Below are 22,964 nucleotides of genomic sequence, written 5' to 3' on the forward strand. Positions count from 1 at the left end.
GTGGGGTGTGTGTGGGGGGCTTTTTTGTGGTGTTTTGTTTTTATTTTTTATTTTTAATAAAAAAGCTAATTAGCTAATGAAAATGCCTGGTATTTAGTAAGCCATATACCAATGTGAATATTTCACCATGATATCCAGCTAATAGGGGCATGTGTTTCCTACAGGAAAGAGCCATGAATGATTGATGATCTTTTAATTGTTCAGCTTTTAGTTATTTTACCTAGGACTTTTCCTACTTACTTCATAGTCCAGTTTATTGCGAAACTGGTGCCACCCACAGCTGCTGAACAGATTTACAGCACCTAGTAAAATCCCAAGGTCTTCTAGACAGACCTCTATCTTGTTTCAAGTGGAAACATATTTTGGCTGAAGTCAATCCAGCTTATTTTACGTCTGTTTGATGTAGCTAGCCTTTGAGACCAAAAATGATGTTGTACAGTTTAAACTTCGCATTTTGGCTTCAGACTTGTTTTCCTTAGTGGGTTGGGAGGGCAATAGGAGAGTGACTCTCCAGGTGTGGCTACCTCATGCCATCTCATGGGTCTACTAATGTGATGTTTATACTGCTAAACCCAATTGCCTGCAGCACTTCCTATGTGTTGCTTGTGTTGGCTGCTAAGTGTATTTTCCTAATTTTTCTATGGGTTCTACTCTTTCATCATTTATGACTTGGAAAAAAACAGTGAGGCTGCATGCCCATATTACCCATATTACCTGATGCTACATACAAAAAGATGGTAACACACTGGAAAATGTTTTATACTGCTAGCAAAAAACCCTCAAGTTTCCTCTTGCTCGTGTGTTTTTAATATGGAGGACTGAGATCAGGGAGTCCTGAGTTAAAACACCAACCTGTTCTTCTGGGACCTTAGGGAAGTCAGTTGGATTGGGTCTCAATTTACAAAAAAGACAAAATGTCCTTAATACTTTACTACATTATTGAGGTTTTGTAAATATTTATTTATCAACATGTGTAAGGTATTTTGAGACCTAAAATGGATGATGCTTTCTAAGCATAAAATAATACTTTCATAGGAAGGGTAAGTGTATAAAATTACAGAAAAAATACAAGCAAGTTTTTGTCAGGTTCTGAAATAGCTGGTCTGAATTTTTTATGCTTTAAAATTCTGAAAACCCAGGAGTCCAGTGCAGTGGGCATGACACGACTGGTGAGCTACAAGAACAGAAACGCATATATTCAGGTATTTATTTAAGAAGTTATTGTGGGTGTGTGTCTAGGTTGATTTGATACAGGTACATTGACATAAATCCTCAGGTACACTTAGTGAAGATAGTCTGGTTGCCTGCCTTGCTTTGCTGTTGTATGATTAGGGCAGTTGAGGGACGTGCTCAGAGAGCAGTGGAGCCCCACACCTCTCGGGCATGCTTGCTTTCACATAGACTACACCTATTACACTGTTGGAGTCTGGGATGGAGCCAGCTGTTTGCCAGCCTAGGGCTTCCCCATATGGAAGGATGGTCAGCTGCCCAATAGGAGAGCTTTCTGGTGCTCCTTCACTGCTGGAGAGGCACAAAATAAGGTTACGTTACATTAATTTTAAGAAGGAGGAAAATTATGTCAGGAAAATTCACTGGAGTCATCCAAACAGGACGCTTGGAAAAAGGGAGAGTTCTTACTTGCAGCATGGTCACAGGCAGCACTGAATTGTATCAATTGCATGATGTGATTTTTATATCTCATTCCTCCCAACCCCCAACTGAAATAATAACATGAACAGTTATTGCAAGTACAGCTAAATATTTATAGTATATGTTGCCCTACAAATACCCTCTAGTGTGATAAAAAGATAAAACACTTTGTTTTCATTTGGTAAGGATGACTTAAGTCCAGCCCATTTGTGGTTTTCTTAGTTCCCTTGCTTTGGAGTTATGCAGTCATCCTTAGCTCATGAAAATACCACTGTCTTATCCGTACTGTTCTGGTCCTCTGGTCAACGAGTCAAGCATTATTTTCATGATTTACTGTTATGCCTCTGAAAGTCCTCGATAAGTTTATGTAAATACTGCAGCTTCAGACCATTTTTCCACTGTTTTTTTTCCCCCATAGACTAGCAAGGTATTGAGGCTCCGTTCTCCCTTTTTCTGTGCAATATCCTTGTTTATAAGGGGCTGTTCTGATGGCAACCCTCTCTTGTCACTCTAGCTTTTACTTAGTGTTGTTCTTTTGACTTCTCAGAAATAATTACTTAACGTTTTAAAAAGTCTTGCTTAATCACTGCTAAAGCAACTGCACTATATAATATTATATCGGTCTTTAAAATCTGGTATCATTTACTCTTCCACATTGTTCAGTTGCTTATTATAGAAAGAGGATTATGTGTGCTAGAAACAAACAAGTAGATAGATGCAAATACGTGAAACAGGTATTTTTAGCTAGTGGGTATGAACTTTAATGTAAAATATAAAAGTTGAAATGGGACACTTCAAGGTAGCATTTATGACTTTGTACAGAATATATGTATCATAATTTTTCTTTGATTGGATTACATTAATGGAATCAGAATTGGTAAAATGAGTAGTGTAAGGTATTTATATAGTTGTTTATAAGCAGAGCCATCTTTTCATGTGATTCATGAACATAAATTCCAGAAACAGAATGGTCTGTTATGGCAGATTTTCATAGCCTGTCATCCCTGGGTCCTGAGCACTCAGGATTCCACACTTTTGCAATCTTCAGAGTTGATAACCATTATGAAATAACTCTGAAGATAATAATTATGAAAAGTTTGAACGTTGCTGAGCATTTCTTGGGAAGATCCCCAGAGAAGCAACATGCAACTTTCTGAGGTGATTGCTGGTGGGAAAGCTCTTCTCTACAGTGAATGGACCTGGCTAAGGCCCTATGTTTATTTTCACCAGGTCTGCTGGGAAAACAGCAGCTGCTGTAGGAGCTTTAGAGCTTCTGTGGCTACTGTTCACTTAAAGCTGAAGCTTTTATTTACATAGTATGCACACGATCATGTTTTTCATTGTGCTGCCATATTCCTGGCCCTTTTTAGTTGTGGATCTGGTTCTTTTCTTATCCATGCTTTGCTTATGACCTCTTCGTCTGCAAGGGCCTCTCTTTACTGTAGAACGTCTCTCTATTTCCTTCAGTCCCATTTATAAGCCAAGTTATTTTCTCTCATGCAGGTTTGCACCTCCTAAACCTGTTCATTAATATTTGTCTGTGTGTAAAAAGTGTGTGCATGAAACCTTAGAACTAACAAGGTATGTACTAATCTCCTTATCCTCCCTGGTAATTTTACAGTTATTTTTAGTGTAGTCTTTCCTTTCCATCTGTATATTTGATTTGGAGTTTTGGAAGGCAGAAATGAAGTTGTGTTGTAGGTTTTTATGGAAGGACAAAGTTTTTCTTCACTTTGGGTGACTTCAAGTTCAGTAAATGCATGTGTAGCTGCATTCATGTGAAGTTTTACTGATGTTTCTTTCCTGGGATTATTAGCATAAAAAAGACAAGCATGAACATCAGGACCTTACCTTGTAAAGTTCCTTGAGGCACTGGCTGTGTCCTGCTGCTTGTTTGTGTAGCGTATAGCTTATTCTGGATACTGTTGCTGTAGAAATGTTGCCAACAAAATACATGGGAAAAGTCTCTCTTTCAATATTATCTACATACTTTACATGTGTCTTGATTTGTCCATTCTTTAACATGCTTACTTCATTCATGGTTTAAAAATGCTGTAGTTAAATATAAGATATTGATTGAAGGGATAGATAATTCATTTATACCTTTTTTTAGCAAGTATTACAATTTTCAACCGTTTCTTTTTCCTTTGATTCAGCTGCGAAAGTGGGATGGGACACAGAATGGCCTCATTATTGTAGGACTATTTCTCTGTTCCCTGCAATGATTCCAAAAGCTCTTGCACACTTCATCAGTATTATTGTAATTCTTTGGCTGCAGGATATTTGGCAGCTGTTGCACCCCACTGGCAAATCCTATTCAGACTTCACTTCCATTCACCATTGCCATTGGAGAATTGATTTCTCTCTCCTCTGCTCTAACCTTTCCCAATTCATTTTGGATTGTTCAATGTGAAACATTTTAATTTCATATCATACAGCCATTCAGCTCACAATCCTTTTTTAACCTGTCACCAGGGTAACAGCATAGCATGCTTTCTTTTTATTTCACATGCTTAATGTTGCATTAAATGTTTGCATTTTGTTTAACCCTCTTAAATACTTTGAACTGGAGATACATTTTGCAGGGTAATGAAATCTCTGATTTTGGTGTCAAGTCTTTACAGAAATTGCCTTGCTTAAAATAAAAAATAAGAAATCAGGAGATGAATGCAGTAATGAGAGGATTATTAATAAGATCCCAAATGGCTGAATGAGACAAGCATCTGTAGAATAGCAAAAATGTTTTACTTCTGGAAAAACCTTCCAGAAGCTTGTATTATAATCTTTAGACCTACACTTCAGGATTACTTCTACCTGTAAGTGCTTGTAATCAAATTAATGTAAATATAGGATTAACCATGCAATAACATGACTTCAGGAACTGAGATGTCTGCCCTGTACCTGTTAACCTGCTTCAAACTGCTTGCCAGATGTGTGTGTGTGTAACTGTAAGATGAATGGCAAGTGATTTATATACATAGAAATTAGAATTTAATAGAATGATGCAATTGATGAATAAGGAGTTTTTAAGTGTCTGTTTTTCTTGTACATTGCAAACCATTGTGGCATGAACAACAGCTATATTAATGTTATTGGAAAGGAGAATAATAATGAATTTAGAGTATATTATAATAGATTATTACAAAAATAAAATTAAATGGGCATTTTCATATCTGAAAGAGCACTGACTTTATATAACTGTGACCTTACAAAGCAAATCCTGCTTGTCTTGATAAAGGAATAGGACCAGCCAGGTTTGCCCTCACCTGTTTTGTTGGAATTTTTAAAAAGTCTGTAATAGATGTCCTTAAAATACCCAGAACTTCACATACTGTGCCTATAATTATAATGAAAGGTGTAGTGTTAAAGGCTTTGTATCTATCGCATTCTGTTCTGAATTATATAGGTATAAAAGATGGGGCGTAAAAAATATTTTATTTTAACATAAGCGAAACTGCAGAATATGTCACTGAAAATAAGCTCAGACTTTGCTCATTTATAATGAAATAAACTCACTATAATGAAAGCACTAGTAATGTGCATTTTAACTCTTTTAACTCTTTGGAATGCTAATTTTAGAAAGCTTCTCATTTGCAAAATCGATCATACTTACCTAGCATTGTTTAAAAAAAAAAGATGCAGAATATTTGCATTGCTGTACTAGCTGGAGTGTTTGGGTTTGCATTTGATACAGCTCTTTTTGAGGAGACTGCTGCTTCTTATAGATCTGACCCATAGGGTTGACTTTATTAGAATCTTTCTTTCAATGGCATGTAGCTAACTATACAAGGATAGAAATGCATTTTCTATTCATTTCCAAGCTTTCTTTCCAGTTTCCTTTGCCCCCAAGTTGTACTATAAGCTACCAAATATTGTTACCTGCCAAAAGAGGTTTGGCAGTGTTTTGTTACTGAATTTTGCCAAAAGGAGCCAAACATATGGTAACAGTTAATTTATTGGTTCTTCTAGTCTCAAGGGAACTCTTACAGAGAGCATATTACCTTTTTATCTAACATATTTTAAATAAAAGAGCTGTTGGCTTGAAATGTGATATGCCAGTATAGGAGCTGACCTTCAGTGTGGTTATGCTCAGTTCGGTCTTGTTTAAGGGTAAAAGTGTAAACTTATAAGATTGAGCTAAAGCTTCTTTCTTTCCAGCTTTTAGAGAGGCAAGTCACTTCTGCATAGTTTTAGTGTGTGTGTTTTTAAGTGGAAATATTGAAGAAACATTTTCACAAGAGAAATTAGTCCTGCCTTTCTCTGAGGAGTCTTGGAGAGCCTTTCTTCACTTTCTTGATAAGACATTTCCTGGTATGTGTGTTACCAAGTAATGATAAAAATAAATAACATTATTAATTTCTTTACATAGAAGGCCATAGGCACATTTGTTGCTCTGTCACAACGTCAATTTTTCTAATTCTAATGGGAGAAGAATGAGAGGTAACATTTGCTAAGTGTGCTGCTATTCACTATCTTGGAGTTGCATGTCATGCCTGTGACTTGCACAACTCAAGATCAGTGATCTGCTGCCTGCATTTGAATTAGTCCCCTTTGTTCTGCCTTAGATGCTGTAAATTTTTGTCTTTGTAACTGGTGGTGGTGTAAATCTTAAAAGAAAAACTACATGGATATGTCATCGTATTTCAGATAGGATCTTTGAGATAGATGGTGCCCTAAATAAACTAGGTCCTCATTTTTGTTGTCTCATATTGAGCATTCAAAGGCCTGGATATTTTTCCCTGGTATTGAGACTACTCAGATGACTTCTGCTTTTGTGGTTATGGATGATTCTTTAATATCTTTCACATAGCATTCTTTAGTGGTTTACTTCTCTGTTTAATTAGATGTGGTGTTTGGAGTTTGTTTTGGCTGTGGCTTCCCTTTAACGTGTTTCCTCAAAGCCTGTCGTGTGAGAGAGACTGGGCAGGAAAAAACGACACAGGGCCCCGGTTCTTTTGAAACCAGGGATGTTTATCCATTGACTTAGAAAGGGGATGATGACAGGTCTTTATCCTGTCTCTCCATGGGGCTTAGCAAAATTAGCCTTGCTGCAGTTAATAGTACCATGAGACAAATAATTTATTTGCCTTTTGAAATCCAGGTTTAAAAAGCACCTAAAAATATCAGAAATATTTGTTAATTTTGTCCTTCCTAGCCTTTAAGCTCCTGTCTTTACCCCGGTGTTGTGGTATGTGTTTCTGAGGCTCTCTCTGCCAGGAGTGGTGATCTGAAACCCCTTGGTCACACAGTAATGATTTTCTCCAGACCCTGCTGCCCATTTTTCTACCAGACATTGAAATTTAAAGCAGGTCCTCCTCTGGCTGCACTCAGCCCTTCGTGTCCTTAGACAAAGAAGATGCCATAAACCAACAACTTTTCTGTTTGTTTCCTTGAACTAGTGAGAGCACTTCGACATTCTACATTTTCCCCACAGCCCCTGCAGCAAATCCCTTTTTCTTGTTACTCGTATCCTCAGGCAAACAACAGTTTTCAGATATTTACTAACATGAAGTCCACCTTACTCTTCGGTGAGCTGATTTTTTCACTCTTTGAACTTGGACATCGCATGTGTGCCTCTGCTACAGGCTTCCTTTTCCCGAGGCTTAACACCTGCTTTAAGTGAACCCTTCTGAGTGAATACAATGAATAGTGAATAAATACAATTCTTTCAAAATCCTGGTGTAATGGCCATTTAAGCTTCAGTCTCTTTACAAATGGGCATTGCCACACCATTCCACAACACTCTTCAACTTCTACAGCTTCCTTATGTGTCTTCCCAGAAGCAAGGGGTAGTGAGAGCTTATAGCATTTTGCTGCTTCACAGTTTAAAAAAAGTTGGATTGTCAGAAATAATCGTGTTCATCGCCCTTAAAAGGCCACCTCGTTGCACAGAGGAATTAATTAATAAAATTTAATTAATTAAATCATAGATGTGTAAGAAATCATGTTTAAAGAAAGATGTGTTTTCTATAGCATATAAAAATGTGCCTATATGACACATGCTATATATGAGTAGTGTTATTTTTATATTTTGTCTGCGTGTTCTGTATTTAGGAAATTTATTTATTTGCTTTGTGAGTTACTGAACTACTTTGATTAGTGCCAGTTGTTTTGGTGAAAAGCGAGGAAGGAGAGGTGCTTCTTCTCAAGTACAGTGTAGAATTGTGACTACATTCTTGTACTGTCGTTACACCTTATTTAACTGTCTACTTTTGAGCACTGAATATTGTAGTAGAGGGGTATTTGGGCCACCCAGTATGGCCATTTTTATGTTCCCATGCTATATCAATCATGATTCTCCCAAAATAAGCAAAAAGAAATCTAAGATGATGACACACTTTCTGTTAAACTTTCTGTGCACTTGTGTTACTGTCAATCCCTGCATCTCCCACCCTACAGAGCATCAGCAGAAAATGTAGTGGTCAAAAGTCTCTTTTATTAATCCTGAGCATGAGGCACTAGCTGTTACTCATTTTTTGTCATCACAATGAACCCTAGTTTAACTAATAATTTATTTAAAATTCTTTTGTTCACATCTCATGTGTTTGACTTCAACTAAGTAGGAAATGTACACACTTTTTTTTTTTATAGGATTTATTTTTCTTTGTGAGACCAGAGTATGAGCAATGTCATGTGTCCTATTAAAAGGATGAAAATACATGGAGGGCTGTAGAAATCTGTCTTCTTTAAAATATATATAACTTTGTTTAACAATTAGAGCCTGGGTTTGTGTGGCCCAGGTTCATAGTACCTAAGTAAGGTAACAAGTACCTTCCTTAGCATCACGTAAAAGAGGTTTGGCCCAAGTTCTAACTCATTGTGGACAGTACTTTCTCTTTCCATTAGTTATCAAGGGAAAAGATGATTAATACCAGATGGCAGAAGCTCAGTGGTGTGAACTCTGGGTGTAAGCTGAAAGCGCAGTAGAAGATGCATTGAAGGTAATGTGAGTCACTGGAGTTCTGCTGTATGCTGTAATTGCCTAGTCATGAAGAATTAGGACTTATTGAAGATATCCATGTTTTATGTTATCTAATATAATTTTTAATGAACTCTTGGGCTTTTTCTCATCTGCTGTTTTTTTCCCTATATCTTAACAGAATTAGTGGCATTAATTTGTTCCACGGGAATCTAGTGCAGAAGAAATAGAGAACAAAGCTGCAGAATCTGTGAAACATGTCACATTTTTTACATATTAAAGAGAGGAAGTAGCTGTCACATTGCCTGCTGGAAACTGGCTTGAGTACCTCTTGCCAAATGCTCTAATCACATTTGTCTGTGGTTTGGTAGATACATCACTGATATTTGTGCTGTCACCCAGCACTAGATCCTCTGTACGCAGTAAAGAAGTATGTTTTTGAAAAGCTACCCACTGTCTAGAAAATATATTGTTGGAAATTAATCACTGTTTTTGGCCAGCTTCTTTTTCTTACACTTAAGTCATATAGGATGACTAGTAAGGGAAAATCTGCACAACCGTTTTGGAGGCTGTGTGCCATCCTGAATATGCTTTCAGTGTATTTCCTGAATTAAGCCTCATGTAGAGGAGAAATCACAACAGAACAAATACGATCAATATTGCTGTATTATGAAACTGATCTTACTGGCATGAGATGGTTAAGCTCTTGGATGTACTCTTGGTTCTTCTGCAACCAAAAGGGCACGAGATGGTCGGCTCTTAAAATACCGGTGCAAACATTGTGTTTTCCAAGATGCACAAAAAATGAAAATAATAGAATTCTGCTTTAAATAAGGACCTTCAGCATATTGTGGATGTGGCAGGCTTCAGGGAGACCAAGTCAAATCACTGGTACTACAAAGTGTGGCAGAAGGAAAATAATTCTGCACTTTTAGCGATGTCATCTGGTCAGTTCTGTGGGGACTGGCATGTCAAAAGGGAACTGTATTAAGTCTTAGGTGAGAGACCTAAATTAAACTACTACAGGAAAGGTAGCATTCAATTCAGAGTTCTTAATAATAACCTCAATAAGATACTTGGAGGGAATGGTCTATAAGAAGGTATTTTCAGTTTGGCTCTAAGACAGTTTGATAGGTTGGGTGGGGGTTTTTTTGTTGTTTTGTGGTGTCTTTTTTGTGTTTGTTTGTTTGTTGGCTTAATGTAATTTTTAATTCTTCATTAGTTTGCAAGACGTGTGGGTTTTGAAGAAGGCTGATGTTCTTACTCCCAGAGCTGTTGCCTAATTTCCTCAGAAGTGGCCTCTTATTCTAATGCATTTCCTCTTCCCTTGACCATAGCAGTTGTGTCTTACTTCTGTTCTTGTTCTTGATTTAGTAAGTTGAGCAGGTACTGACAGATTCTACTGAATTTGGTTTTATAAACTTTATTATTTAAAGAAATGCTGCATTTCAGTCATACTACTGCCTTTAATGGTGAGTGTGACAGTCTATGTGTGTAGATGTATATCTCTGAACATAAAAAGAGGTGGGTTAATGTGTTTTTTGGGGCTTAACCTTGTAAATTACTGATAGTTGGAGAAACTGTGATGTGTCCAAGAAGACTGTATAATAGAATAGACTCAGAACTGCAATGTCAGGCCAAGATTTCTTAAAAATTGAAGTTTTATACTTCATTCTGATATATGTATTTTTTCCTCCAAATTGGCAGAATGATTTTTCAAATGTGCTGCACTCATTGCTTTCAACTGAGAGGATCTGGCAGATGCTAAGCACTTCTTAACTCTTCTTTAATGGGCCAACTAAATATGTGGGTTTGGGCCTGAATTTAAGTAGCAGTGTTTAGTTTACCTTTTAAACTATGGCCCAATATATACACTAAATACTGAACTTCTTATTTTGAGAGACTGCAATTGCAGAAATTGTCATTAAGATAAAGATCTCTTTATATGAATAACAGATTATTCGATCTTTAATCTAGCTGTTGGTGGAGTGTGTACTGGTGCAAGTGGATTTCTACTTTGTGAAGAGGAGGTGATACTCTCACTGTACATATTTGACTTTTGGTTAGTTCTAATGCAGTCCTGTGCACTGAATGCCCATTTGTGTCTAGAGTGTGCTGGGTGCAGTTCTGGAGCCTGGCTCTTACCTGCATCACACAGGAACTTGATTCCCTTGTCCCCAGACTGTTCTGCAGTGTGATCCAAAGCCAGGTAAGTGCAAATAGTTGGAATACTCTGCTTAGAGTTCTACTGCTGATCTGAAATAGAACACTGATGTTCTCACACCCACTCTGTGTTGTCCTGATTACTTTGGAGTTGTTACACTCTCCAGAACTTCTACTGAAGAAGTGGTTGAGTAACTGAATTTCTAAATTCTGACAAAAGGGATGATGGAGCAAAGCAACAAATGTTTTTTGAATTCAGGTTTACAGTGGTTAATGACAATTTAGTTTGAGATTATTAGGCTATAAATCAGGCAGATTTCAGTACTGGGATGAGTAGAGCAAGCCTAACAGAGCTTGTCTGGATGTTTAAAAAAATAATTGTGTATGGAAAGCTGTTTTATGTGTAGATGTAAAACCAAATTACTCTTACCTTATCGAAGTTATCACTAGGTAATGTGTAACTTACCAGTTACCTTTTATTCATTTCACGTCCATTTTCATATCAGTAGTTTAGAGGTTGCTTGCTACCTATTTTTTACATGCACAGGAAACCGGTAATATTTTAAACATAATACAAAATGAAAATTAGCACATTATTGCTGGACACAGCCATTGTTTGAATGGAGGTGCAGGAAGCAGGCTGCCCAACAATCCCAATGCTATCATGTTATATGGAAGGATATAACTGCTAGTGGATGACACTAACAGAAGAGCTGTAGTCCTCTCTACTGCTGCACAATGTTCTGAAACTCCTTGAGCATTAAAAGTAAGCGAGATAAGAATTGTAAGACTATTCCCAAATAATTGCACAATTGGAGAGTGAATGTTTCCTTGTTCAGGGAAATACATGAGAATTCATTCAGGGAAAGAGTTTTTAATTTTTCTTTTGTGGAGTGTATTATTCTTAGTAGTTTTTCCAACTGCCCAAAGTAAACTCTCATGAAAAATAAAGGGTGTTAGAGAAACACAGTTGTGAAATTAAATACTTGAATGGAGGAGAAATAGCTCCCGATTTTAATTTTTTTTACAAAGAGATTTTCAGATTTTTCTCTTTATAACAATTGTCAGCACACACAAGCCAATATTGTTGACTGATCTGATTAAAACCACCTGCTTGCAAGTAGGTCTTTGGTAAATAGTTTTGCTGATTTAGGAAAGATGGTTTGAAAGAACGGATCAAAAGCACAGATTGTAAATTATATGGAAAAGAAATGTCTTTTCTGTGTACTTATGGACACATGATTTGAAGTTTCCGTGCTTCTCATCTCCCAAATGCTCTCAATGAGACAAGGAGCAACATCTCTTATTCAGCAGTAATGCCTGTGATGTTTTCTTTTTCCAAGAGAAACCAAATGCTAAAGCAGGCCCTGACATGCTATTGGAGAGGAAATGAGTCTCAGATATCACATTTTGCGTTTATTTATTTGTAATTTTCAAGGTACGCTGGCATCTTCTGAAGGACTGGACAGTCTGACCCTCCCATGGAACGGAGAGGTCTTGGGCTGTGCTTGCAGCTCCCAGGATAGCTTTGTGCTTAATCCAGTCTGTTAAATGCAAAGTGCACAGTAGTTTCCTGGAGTAGGACCAAATACCAGAATGTCCCAGAAGGTGCATCATCAGGCTGCAAAGCTGTAATCTCTTAAGTCTCTGTGAATCTCTCACTCCTTCCTTCCACCAGCAAGATAGGATGGTGAGTCCCCTAATGCCTGCTTGGGCCCTGGCTCTTTCTCCTGAAAGATGGGGGGTAGATTTGAACCCTCACAGGCTGAGGGAGACTGATCGCTCAGATCTTTCATTCTCTGGATGTATGTGGTGGAAGCATGAATTTGTTATAGCAAAATGGGCAATAACAGAAATCCTACTTCCTTTGCCTGATAGATTTAAAGTGAAAAGATAGATTTAAAGTGAAATCCTGAAAGATTTTTCAGGAGGGTTAGAATTTTTGCTGTTTGCTTGAAGCACACCTTCTTGTAAGGCTACAGAGACAGCTTTGGCAGAGGAGCCTCTCTTTCCTCCCCCCCTGCCAGGCTGATGGGGAAGCTAACTGCAAAGAAGTCTGGTTAAGGTGGCTCTGTTTTGAAGGACCCAACCCCTGCATACTTGGAGACCTTCAGTGGAAGAGGTTGAGCCAGGGTGAGCTCAGGTTGTCTGCAGGGTTACTTGCCAGTTAAACAAAGATGAAAGGGGCTGAGCCCACACACTTAGATCTGGGCAGCTAAATTCAGCCTAGATTTGTAAGATGCAGCTTTAACTCTTGATTTAGCCTTCATCTGGGGTTCACTGATGAAGGCACTGGAGGTTTTCATTGGGCACTGGATTGCAGGCCCTTATGTCAATGCAAATCCTCAAAAAAGCTTCTCTTAAAGCAAAAGGAAGCATCCAGCTATATGCTGTTTTGAATCAAAGCACAATGCACTCCATAGCATCCTTTTAAAGCAGTGCTTTTTGTTTTATATTTTACCTTCCATGAAATTTGATTTTTTCCTGTGGTCACTATTCAGATAGAGTACATGGCTATAAATATGCATATTTGTTATTGATCTGAATGTAATAGGAAAGAAAATGTAATGTAAAACCAGTTTGACATAACCATTGAGTAATTCTTTCAGCCTTTGTCTGATCAGCTGGCACACAAGCTAGTAGGGGTTATTATTTTGTATGACATGCAGAACTATAATTTACTCTAATGATGGTATATTTTCATACTCTTGGTGAAAAGAATATATGTGTACATAAAGCAGAAAGAAGGAAAACACATTTTAATGAAAAGTGCATGTGATATTTCTAGGTGGATGGATCTGAATATATGTAAAAATCAGTGTGAATACATGAAGAAAATACTTCAAATTGCTGAATAAAATATTCCCAGATTCTTAGGTTCCTTTCACATAATTTTTAGTTCCCAAAATAATCCTGTGAAAGTGCTGCTTTTATCTTTTCTATGCAATGATGAACTTTTGTGTTGGAAAGTATTGAAAGTACTCAGATAGTAAAGCTTAGATTTTTGTTTTGTTTGGCAGTACACTTCTGTTTAGAATTCTTTTAATCTATTCATTCCCTGCTTTTATATTCATCTGATAGTTGAAGGTTCTGTGAAGGATATTTCTTTGTATATTAACTTATTAAACCAATAATGCTCGAAAGTGTGAGATTTACTTCTCTTTTTGCTTTTTTTTACATCGTGAGATAGAATCTTGTTTGAGCGGTAAATTTGTGTTTGCCTTTCTTGAGGTTTTTTTTTTGGGGGGGAGGGTGGAGAAAATAAGAAACAATTTATATGGTAGATCTAAAGTTTCATTAAAATTGCTTATGCCCTGTCCCAGGCATTTTAAGTGGGCCATCTGTCTAAACATCTCTCCATTTTTTTCTGATCATTTCCTCGACTTATTCATGAGCCATGGGAGGGCTCCTTTGTAGTCTCCATGTAGCTGGTTCAGTCTACCCCCACTGAATACATCTATGTGCTTGCATAACATATCTTTTCACAGTGCTGGAAATTCTCTGAACTTGGTTCAGATGAATGGCCCACTTTCTGAAGGTCTTTTTTTCTCCCCCTGCAAAGATTTGTATGCAGAAACTGACCTTGGTGGCTACAGAATCCAGCACATTATTCTTGATCATTTTACAGGCCACCTGCTGTGAAAGTTATGATGAAGGATTTCTTAATGATTCTTCCACCATTAACATTGTTTTAAGTCAATATTTCACTTTTATTTAACTGCTGAATAGGTAATTGCACAATTGAAAAACAGCTTTATGGAGTGTCATATAATGTGGTTTTCAAACACTTAGAACCTTTCATAACAAGAGAATTTGTTATGATCATTTGGGATTTCTCTGTGTTTACGTAAAGGATTACGGAGCAAAAATAGCACAAGTAAAGAGAATTTGTAAGTTTTTATGCCCCAGTGTTAGAACTCACGTTTTGAGTTGTAAGTAAAAAATTCTATACTCAATTTCCTGACCCTTTAGGAGCGGGTGACATTTATCATAGCTCATTACATCATCAGCAGTGATTGGGAGGGGCGTTTATGTGCTACGAACTGCAGAAAACTGTAGTTTTATTGAGTTCCTTTTATATGATTGGTTGACGACAATCAAAATGGCCGTCCAGGCCAGAGTTATGGCTTGACTTGCCTTTGTGAATGTATGTCTGCTTTCTTTCCATATTTGTTTTTGACTAGGATAATGATTTAACTCTGTTTTCTATGAGCACACTAAGTGTGTGTTTTGAGTGAGTTGTCTGCTTTCCTTCCTGAAAACTTGCAGAGAAATTAGGAGCGGTAACTGCTGCATTATTATAAAGTTTCTTCCTTGCTCTCTGTCGTGGCAGTTGGGGGTAAAAGGGACATGCTACCCTGTGTGATGTATGAAATAAATTACGGGACCATGATATCATCTGTAGGTGAACAAACAAATAAATAGGCAGGCAAACACTGCTGTTTTTCTTCTTGCTCCTTTTACGTGTTTTTATAACTTCAGTGCTTTAGAGCAAAGCCTTTATGACTTAGAGCCAGGCTGTCACCATACTCTTCGTCTGCACCCCCGTTGCTTGTGGTACTTCCTTTTAGAAGGCACTGTGGAGTAGAGAGGTTCTGAACTGCCCAGCTGTGTACAGAAGGGGCACATAACACCCTTCTCCACCCTCCTGTTGTTGTTGAGGTCCGGGTGCTGCCTCTGCTCTCTCCTTGTCTTTGTGTGTAACGCTCCTGGCAAGGGCCAACAGCGCACAACTCTCTGCAGCCCTGCTTTCCCCTTCACCTGCAGCTCACCTCACTGCTAAACTTGTTTTTCTTCCTGCAGGCAGTGGTCCTTATATGTAGGGAAAGTGATATTCTTTTTGGTGGTATGTCACTTGCCAAAAGTGGGAGAAGAAGTGGGGGGTGTGTTGAACCCTATGAAAGACATATTGTGTGGATTCTGATTCTAGGGTTGGAGGGAAAGTACCTTAGGTTTTTTGTGTCTTTTATGATGGTAAAAGTGGTGTTATTTCTTCTTTTAGTATTTTTTTTTCCTGTAAATAGAATAAGTCGGATTTCAGCCCAGAATGTAGAATTTTAAAAGTTATAAATTTTTGAAAACAGACATAAGTTTGGGGAGTTTTCCGTGAACTATTAGAAAGTATATTCACAAGTCCAGATGTTTTCCCTTTGGAGAACTTAGAAGAGTTCTCAGCTAAGGAAGCAACCTTGGCCAAGAACAAAGAGATTATTTCCCATGCATTGGGACTTCTCAGACATTAAAAGAAACCCAAACAAAACAACAATAAAAAATCCCACCAAAAAGCCTCTTTCTTAGCCTGATAGAAACTTCTGCATTTCTACAGTAGTTCACAGACTTGAACAACTTCCTTTCCATATCCAAGGAGCTTGGAGTTTGTTCTTTACTTTTGGACTTCGTGATTCTTGTTAATCCTCCTGCCCCCTCTGAATCCTATCACAATGGAGTCTACTACAAGGTATTTGAAAGGAATTTGATTTAATGAAGAAAAAGTAGGGTTCTCATGAGCTAATGTATCTGTCTTAGTAAGTAACTGTAACTGTAGGTTACAGTTACGAAGCCACAGGCATTTTATTGGCAAAGCTGAAAAGTGCCCCTATGCAAATGCATGTAACTATTCCAGGAGGGGAGCACAACTTGCCACATACTAGGTATTAGATGCAGCTCTGGACCTTGCCCTGCTGACCACCAGTGTTGCAGAGAGGGGAATGATATGCCTGTGAGGCTGTTTGAAACCCAGGCAAAGCAGTGATCATAGCCATGCCTTTCAAGAGGCATACATCCTGTTTGGAGATACACTTGACAAAGCTCAGCAAGACAGGACTGAACAAAAATAATCCCTGCTGGAGAACAAGACTGTCTTTCCTTTGATGGCCTGCAGCCAGATTAATGAGGTCACTTCCAGTCAAATGCAATATGGAGCAGGGCCGTGCCAGCAAGTTTATAGGGAGTCTCATACCACCAGTGAAGCAGATCTACTAAGCTGTGTTTGAGATGAGGCCTTACCTCTTCTACAAGAAATATGAAGTTCCTTTAAACCACTAAATCCTTCTGATTGTGGCAGTGGAGTACCATGGAGAATTTACCCAGGCTTTGCCAAACCCCTGCTACATTTGTCCTTACTGGTGCTCTGATACCAGGAAGTGCAATGAAAACATCTCTTGCCTTGCTGCCTGCTACCTGTGCAGGAAATTCCTGTTCCTCCCCTTCAGGAACTCCTGTGTCTGACATGTTTCCTATCAGCCAGTCTAAATGTTTTGGTGACATACAGGAGTTTCAGGGTGAGGTGCTGAGAAATGTCATTGCACCCAATAAGCCTTAGGTATTTCCTCAGATTTGTTGTTTTGACAATTGTTGCTGCATATTAAATGTGAAAGGTAACAGTTGCCATCATTAGTATGAGAGCAGGGTATTTTTCATGAAGTTTGTGGGTAGTCCTAGCTAGAGGTGAGCTAAGATGATTGGTGAAATCTGGTGTAGACCTTACTAGGCTCAGATCCAGAAGTAACTATTGATAAATGTTTAGCTAATTTATTTAGTGTTTCCATTTCCTCTCTTCAGGCACATTGCAAGGTGCAATTTATGGAAACTTATTGCCTAATTAGGTACCTGAACTTGTATTTGCTTAGATTTCAGTTTTTTAAAAAACTCAACCTTCTTAAAAAAAATTGTTGAAATCCTTAACAAGTCAGTGTGTTATCCTTGGCTTATGCAGATAACATTTCCTCCTGTGGCCTCTGGAAGCCTTACAGGAGCTTCTCCCTATTGATTCCTTAACACAGAAAGATGTCTTTCCAAGTTTTAAGACTGAAGGCTGCAGAAAAATGGTGTTGTAAGCTCTATAATGTACAACAGATGAACATTATAGCAGAAATTATCTTTAGGAAAGTGATAAACTTAGGAAATCTGTAGATTTCTTACAGAGAATCTAAATATGTGTAAGAGTCAATGTGGAATAAAAGCTATACCAAAATAATGTGTCTTTGTTTTAACGGAGTTTAAACTCTACCTTTGTATCTTCTCTTTAGGCCATATGGTACTTGCTGATGCTAGTATATGACAAGCACTGATCAGAAAAGTTGTAGAATACTTTTAGATACCAGTTGTTGTAAAAATGTGGGAGAGACTTTAGAAGTTAGGATAAGGAAACTGAAGTTGAATATACATTTAAATAAAATAGCTGAGAATAACTTTTCACTCTGAACTTCCACAAATGGAGACTCAAGTCTCATTCATTTGCTCTCAGGTGTCCTTTTTTAAGCTAAAGTTGAAAAGATTCAAGTTCCTTGTATTACCTGGTGCAGCCATGAAATGCTGCAGAAATAGGTATAATCCTGCATGTGGTTGTGGTTTTATATATATAGATATAATTATTTTTAAGTTTGCTTGAAAGACTGTGGATGAGATACTCTAAAATGTATATTCATTATGAAATTACTTGTATTACTTGTTTGGCTGAATCTTTTGTGTGTAATTGGCCTTTAATTAAGGTTTTCTGAGAATGAGATAAAAGAAATAGTGTTTATATTTAGCCCTTAAAAAGACTGTTTCAGCTGCCACTGTTGCTGTTCTCCTGCCAACCCACTTCTCATCTGCTTTTCATCCTATTTGAGCTAATTCTGCAGCAAGCACTGACTGTATTCAAGAGCTTCCTATAACTTTATCAGCGTACCCAGTGTGTCAAGGCAAATCTAGAAAGAAAGCAGGGTGATTTTCTCCTTATATGCCATTTGACAGAAAACTGTATTTATTTATTTATTTATTTTCCCCCAAGTATGCTCTCCAGCTGTGTCTATAGATCAATGATATTTTATATCCTTCATGACCATACTATGAAGCAAGCATTTCTGGTTAAAATGGGAGAAGCATGAAATCCCTGTTAAAAATTCTTCTTCTGTCTGTGTCTTTTTTCAGAATTCCTATTGCTCAATCAAAAAGAAGGAGCTGGGAACTCTCTGTGCGTCTAGGAGATGGAATTTACCCAGTTGCAGTTTCAAAAGATTGCTCATCATTTTCTGTAAGTTCTGCTCATTTTCTAAGAAATTTGATGTGTTGAGTCAATATATATTATCCTTACACCTACTAAAATTCTCTGTCTGCTCAGTGACCAAACATAGATGTTTATTTTTGCTTTCATAGGCACTGCTGTGAATTACAAAACAATTGCAAAACTGTCTGTGTTAATTAAATAGTGGTAGTGCAGAAAGTTTGTTCTCTGCTCATGCCTGTGAAACATTTCTGTATTTTGTTTCTGAATCAACAACCCTATTTAGTGTCTTGTTTAGAAGTAAGGTCTTATACTCCATTGTAGATATATATGAAAGCAAGAAAATTATGTGCAATGTCAACAGAAATTGCATTATCTTAAGTTAGTGATTAAAAAACCCACAAATCAAACAAACAAGCAAGTTGAGTGTGTAATAATACTGGAGTAGAATTATTGAACACCTCAGTGGTAAAACTCTGTATGGTCATAGTAAAATGCCAGTGTTTCAAGATGTGCCTATGTCACTTCAGATGAATGTGTAGAATAGAACCATAGAATGCATGGTTTGGAAGGGACCTTTAAAGGTCATCTAGTCCAACCCCCCTGCCACAAGGAGGAACCTCTTTAACTGGATCAGGTTACTCAGAGCCTCATCAAGCCTGACCTTGAATGTCTCCAGGGATGGGGCCTCTACCACCTCTCTGGGCAACCTGTTCCAGTGTTTCACCACCCTCATAGTAAAGAACTTCCCAATGTCTAATCTAAATATACCCTGCTCTAGTTTAAGACTATTTTCCCTTGTCCTGTCACTACATACCCTTGTAAACAGTCCCTCCCCAGCTTTCCTGTAGGCCCCTTTCAGGTACTGGAAGGCCACTATAAGGTCTCCCTGAAGCCTTCTATTCTCCAGGATGAACTCCCAGCCTGTCTTTGTAAGACTGTTGCTCCAGCTCTCTGATCATTTTTGTTGCCTTCCTCTGGACCTTCTGCAACAGCTCCATGCTCTTCTTGTGTTGAGGGCTTCAGAACTGGACATGGTACTCCAGGTGAGGTCTCACCAGAGCAGAGTAGAGGGGCAGGATCACCTCCCTGGCCCTGCTGGCCACACTTCTTTTGATGCAGCCCAGGATGCAGTTGGCTCTCTGGGCTATGAGCGCACACTGGCGGCTCATGTAGAGCTTTTTGTCCACCAGTGCTCCCAAGTCCCTTTACGCAGGGGAAAAAAGGTTGCTTAGTATATAAACTATTGTTTTTACAGATATACTAAGATAATTACTTAAGCACTTAATGTTGTCAGCGTAAAAGGTAGAAAGATAGGCCATGGCAAGAGTAGAACAGTAATGCTGTGTTCAGTAGTTCAGCTGTTCAGCAGAATAAAGCCAAGATGCAAGCTGGTTGCAGTATTGAGAAGGTAAATTTATAGAGCTCTACTTTTTTATATCATGTTGATCACACCTATGTTGCTTCCAAAATAATGAGATTTCTTGTGAGAAAGGATGTTAGTGTTTCATTTAATGAAGGCAGATACATGAGTATCATCTCAGTGATTCACTTTTGCTTTACTGTACTGAAATGTCAGTTTAAGAGACGTGATTTTCAGTTGAAACTGGTCATCTTTTCTATATGGTTATTTTCATTTATGGGAATTGAGGTAATGAAAACCTAGCTGCTTTTCCAAAATTATTTTTGTTGGCCTAATTGTTGTACCTAATATATAATGTTGCTTCACGGCAGTGACACTCACCCTACTTGTGGAATGGTGCTTTAGGAGTGAAGATGATGTCTGCATTCAGATTTTTACTGAATTAAATTTATATGGTGGCCCTCACAGGCATCCTGTGAACTTGGGTGCAACTTATTGCTCAAACAAACAAAAAAAATCTCTGCCAGATTTCAGCCCAATTCAGAGTTGGACTGGCACATTTTTGTGTGACAGAGATGGCCCTTCCCAAGAGTAGTCATTGCCCCCAGCCTCTCTACCATTTTGTTCCAGCATCGCTGTCAGTGAGGAGGGTACAGGGTGGCTGCTGTTTGCTGTGGGTGTTGGATAGGCCCTTTCTGCTGTGAGCTCAGAAACCTAATTCCCATAGCTGGACCTCCCCAAACTAGGAATTTTGTTTAGCACAACTAATTACACAGGCATGCATTTGGGTGCATATGTGCACAGTTATTTTTTGAGAGATTTACTTCAGTTCCATTTAGTTACCTAGGCACTCACTTGTATTTGCTTACGTATTTCAGTACTTTCCTCAGACTGAGGAAAGTTTACAGATGGAGGAGGCCTAAGCATCATTTTATGCTTTTGTCTCTATGATTGTGAAAGTAACAACACACAGGCTCATATATGGAGAGTCATAGATTCTACTTGCAGCTTAAGCAGCTGAGTTGTAAAGGGCTGTGTTTCTCCAGGAAGCATGAACGCTGAGAAAAGGAGTTGAACGTGTAATGCTATTGCTGCTGGTTTGTTATTTAAAGAAAAGGAAAATCATTCCGACACTCTGCAGTCCAAGCCTGTCTCTGAGTTTAAATGGAACTGCTAAACAGTTCTTATATCTTGCAGCAGTATGAGCATTACAGCCAATATACGCTCAGTTTAGCCAAGCATGTATGGAGTCTGATTTCTAGTCCTTCAGTTTGTTTAACAGTACCAAATAACAAATGCAGAGGTTCCTGCTTGTATCCTTGCATCCCTGCAGAATGCTGCTGCTGTTACCTTCCACTGTGAGGTAGAGCTGCAGGAGCACCCCTGGGGAGCTGAGCAACCATCAGTGTAATGGGTGAAGGGGTGCATAAGCAACAAGGAGGAACTAGGGGTGCCAGGTGAGACAGACCCTGAAAGTTGGGTCAGAGGGACTGGTGACAGAAACTTTTGCATTCTGATTCTACCCTAACCAAGCCTGTATACTTGGGGAGAGATAATTACGTATTTATTTGTATCTGGAAAATTTCTTAACTGGTGAAATAAAACACAGTAGGTGGATTTCACTGTGACCAGAGGCCTATCTCACTTAAACTGTGAGGTATAGTGTATTAAATTTAACTCCTGAGCTCAGGCTTCTGTAAAAATATTTTTTTGAATACTGGGGTTGCTTAGAGTTACAGTTATTTTTCATTGTTACTGGATAAATAGCACGGGACATGTTATTCTTTATTAATAATTTTCTTTTTGCTGGGGTTCTTCTGTGATTGTTCTGCAGACAAGAGAATATAGTAAATACAGCACAGTCAAAAAACCTTCTGAATTATTATTCAGAGCTTTACAATGGAAAAACAATTGCCTTAAAACTTCAAAGAAGAAAAGTCAAAGACCAGGAACAAGAAATCTTGTTTCTGATCAGGAGATACAACATGCCATCGGGGAAAAAAAAAAAGGGAAATTCAAAGCTTTCTTTATTGACTTTTCTGTCAGAAACACAAGCCTCACTTTTTGAACTTCTGCATTCACTTTTTGTTATTAAGTTTGTGTGACATGGGCTCCTTACTTTGTGGGTTGTGTCCCCTCGTGGCTTGTGACAAAGACAGCTGAATCTGTGGTGCAGTAAGATAGCCACCTTCACGTTCCCCCTCAGAAGTTTACTCCCGCCACAAACTGTGCGTTGCAGCAGCAGTGTTCGCATCCTGATTTATTTTGTTTATCACTGGGACTCTTCCAACAGTGACTCCTTTCTTTTTTAGTTAAGTCTTCTACTCTGGCCAGCCGGAACCTCACCACCTCTCAGTGTGCGGTGCTTTGCTCTCTGTGCAGGGAGAGTGAGCAGCAGGCTTCTCCCTGGCTCCTGCTGTTCGAGAGCAGATCATTCGTCAGCATCTTGGTCTGTGGGTCATCTGTGGTTTTCTTCCTTTATCACAAGAATCTTAATCAGTTGTGCAGTGTTAACTGCTCTTTGCTGCTCTTTATTTTTCGGGAATTTGAGTTTTGTAACCATCTGGTTTTAACCACTGCATTTGTAACATGGGTCCTCCTCGATGCAAGCTGGATGTAGGCCACTGTAGAGTCCTTACTTCCCTGAACTGAAGGACTTGAAAGATGAGTGGTCACGTGTGAGCAATACTGTTTGCCTGAAGCAGTGCGAACAGAAATACTAGTTTTCTTGTTTCCAGTAGAGGTGAAGCCTAATTTGATATTTTTTTCTTTTAAAATAGAAGTACCTCTGTTGTTATATATGCTAATACTTCAGTTTGTATAAAATTGGTGTACTAGAATTTTCAGTATCAGACAGTTGTTTCTGGTGATACTCTATCAAC

General features: G+C 38.4%; 1 protein-coding gene across 2 annotated transcripts in view; it reads left to right on the forward strand.

Moving 5' to 3' along the window:
* The window catches only part of PCCA (propionyl-CoA carboxylase subunit alpha), a 281,303-nt gene that overhangs the window by 151,669 nt on the left and 106,670 nt on the right, over positions 1 to 22,964 (forward strand). For both annotated transcript variants that reach the window (XM_051630543.1, XM_051630554.1), the window contains one exon: positions 18,647 to 18,749. In XM_051630543.1, the coding sequence (XP_051486503.1) occupies positions 18,647 to 18,749 (103 nt within the window). The remainder of the gene's footprint in view (positions 1 to 18,646; positions 18,750 to 22,964) is intronic.

The sequence above is a fragment of the Apus apus genome, chromosome 1 (genome assembly GCF_020740795.1).
Source record: "Apus apus isolate bApuApu2 chromosome 1, bApuApu2.pri.cur, whole genome shotgun sequence".
Taxonomy (NCBI): Eukaryota; Metazoa; Chordata; class Aves; order Apodiformes; family Apodidae; genus Apus; species Apus apus.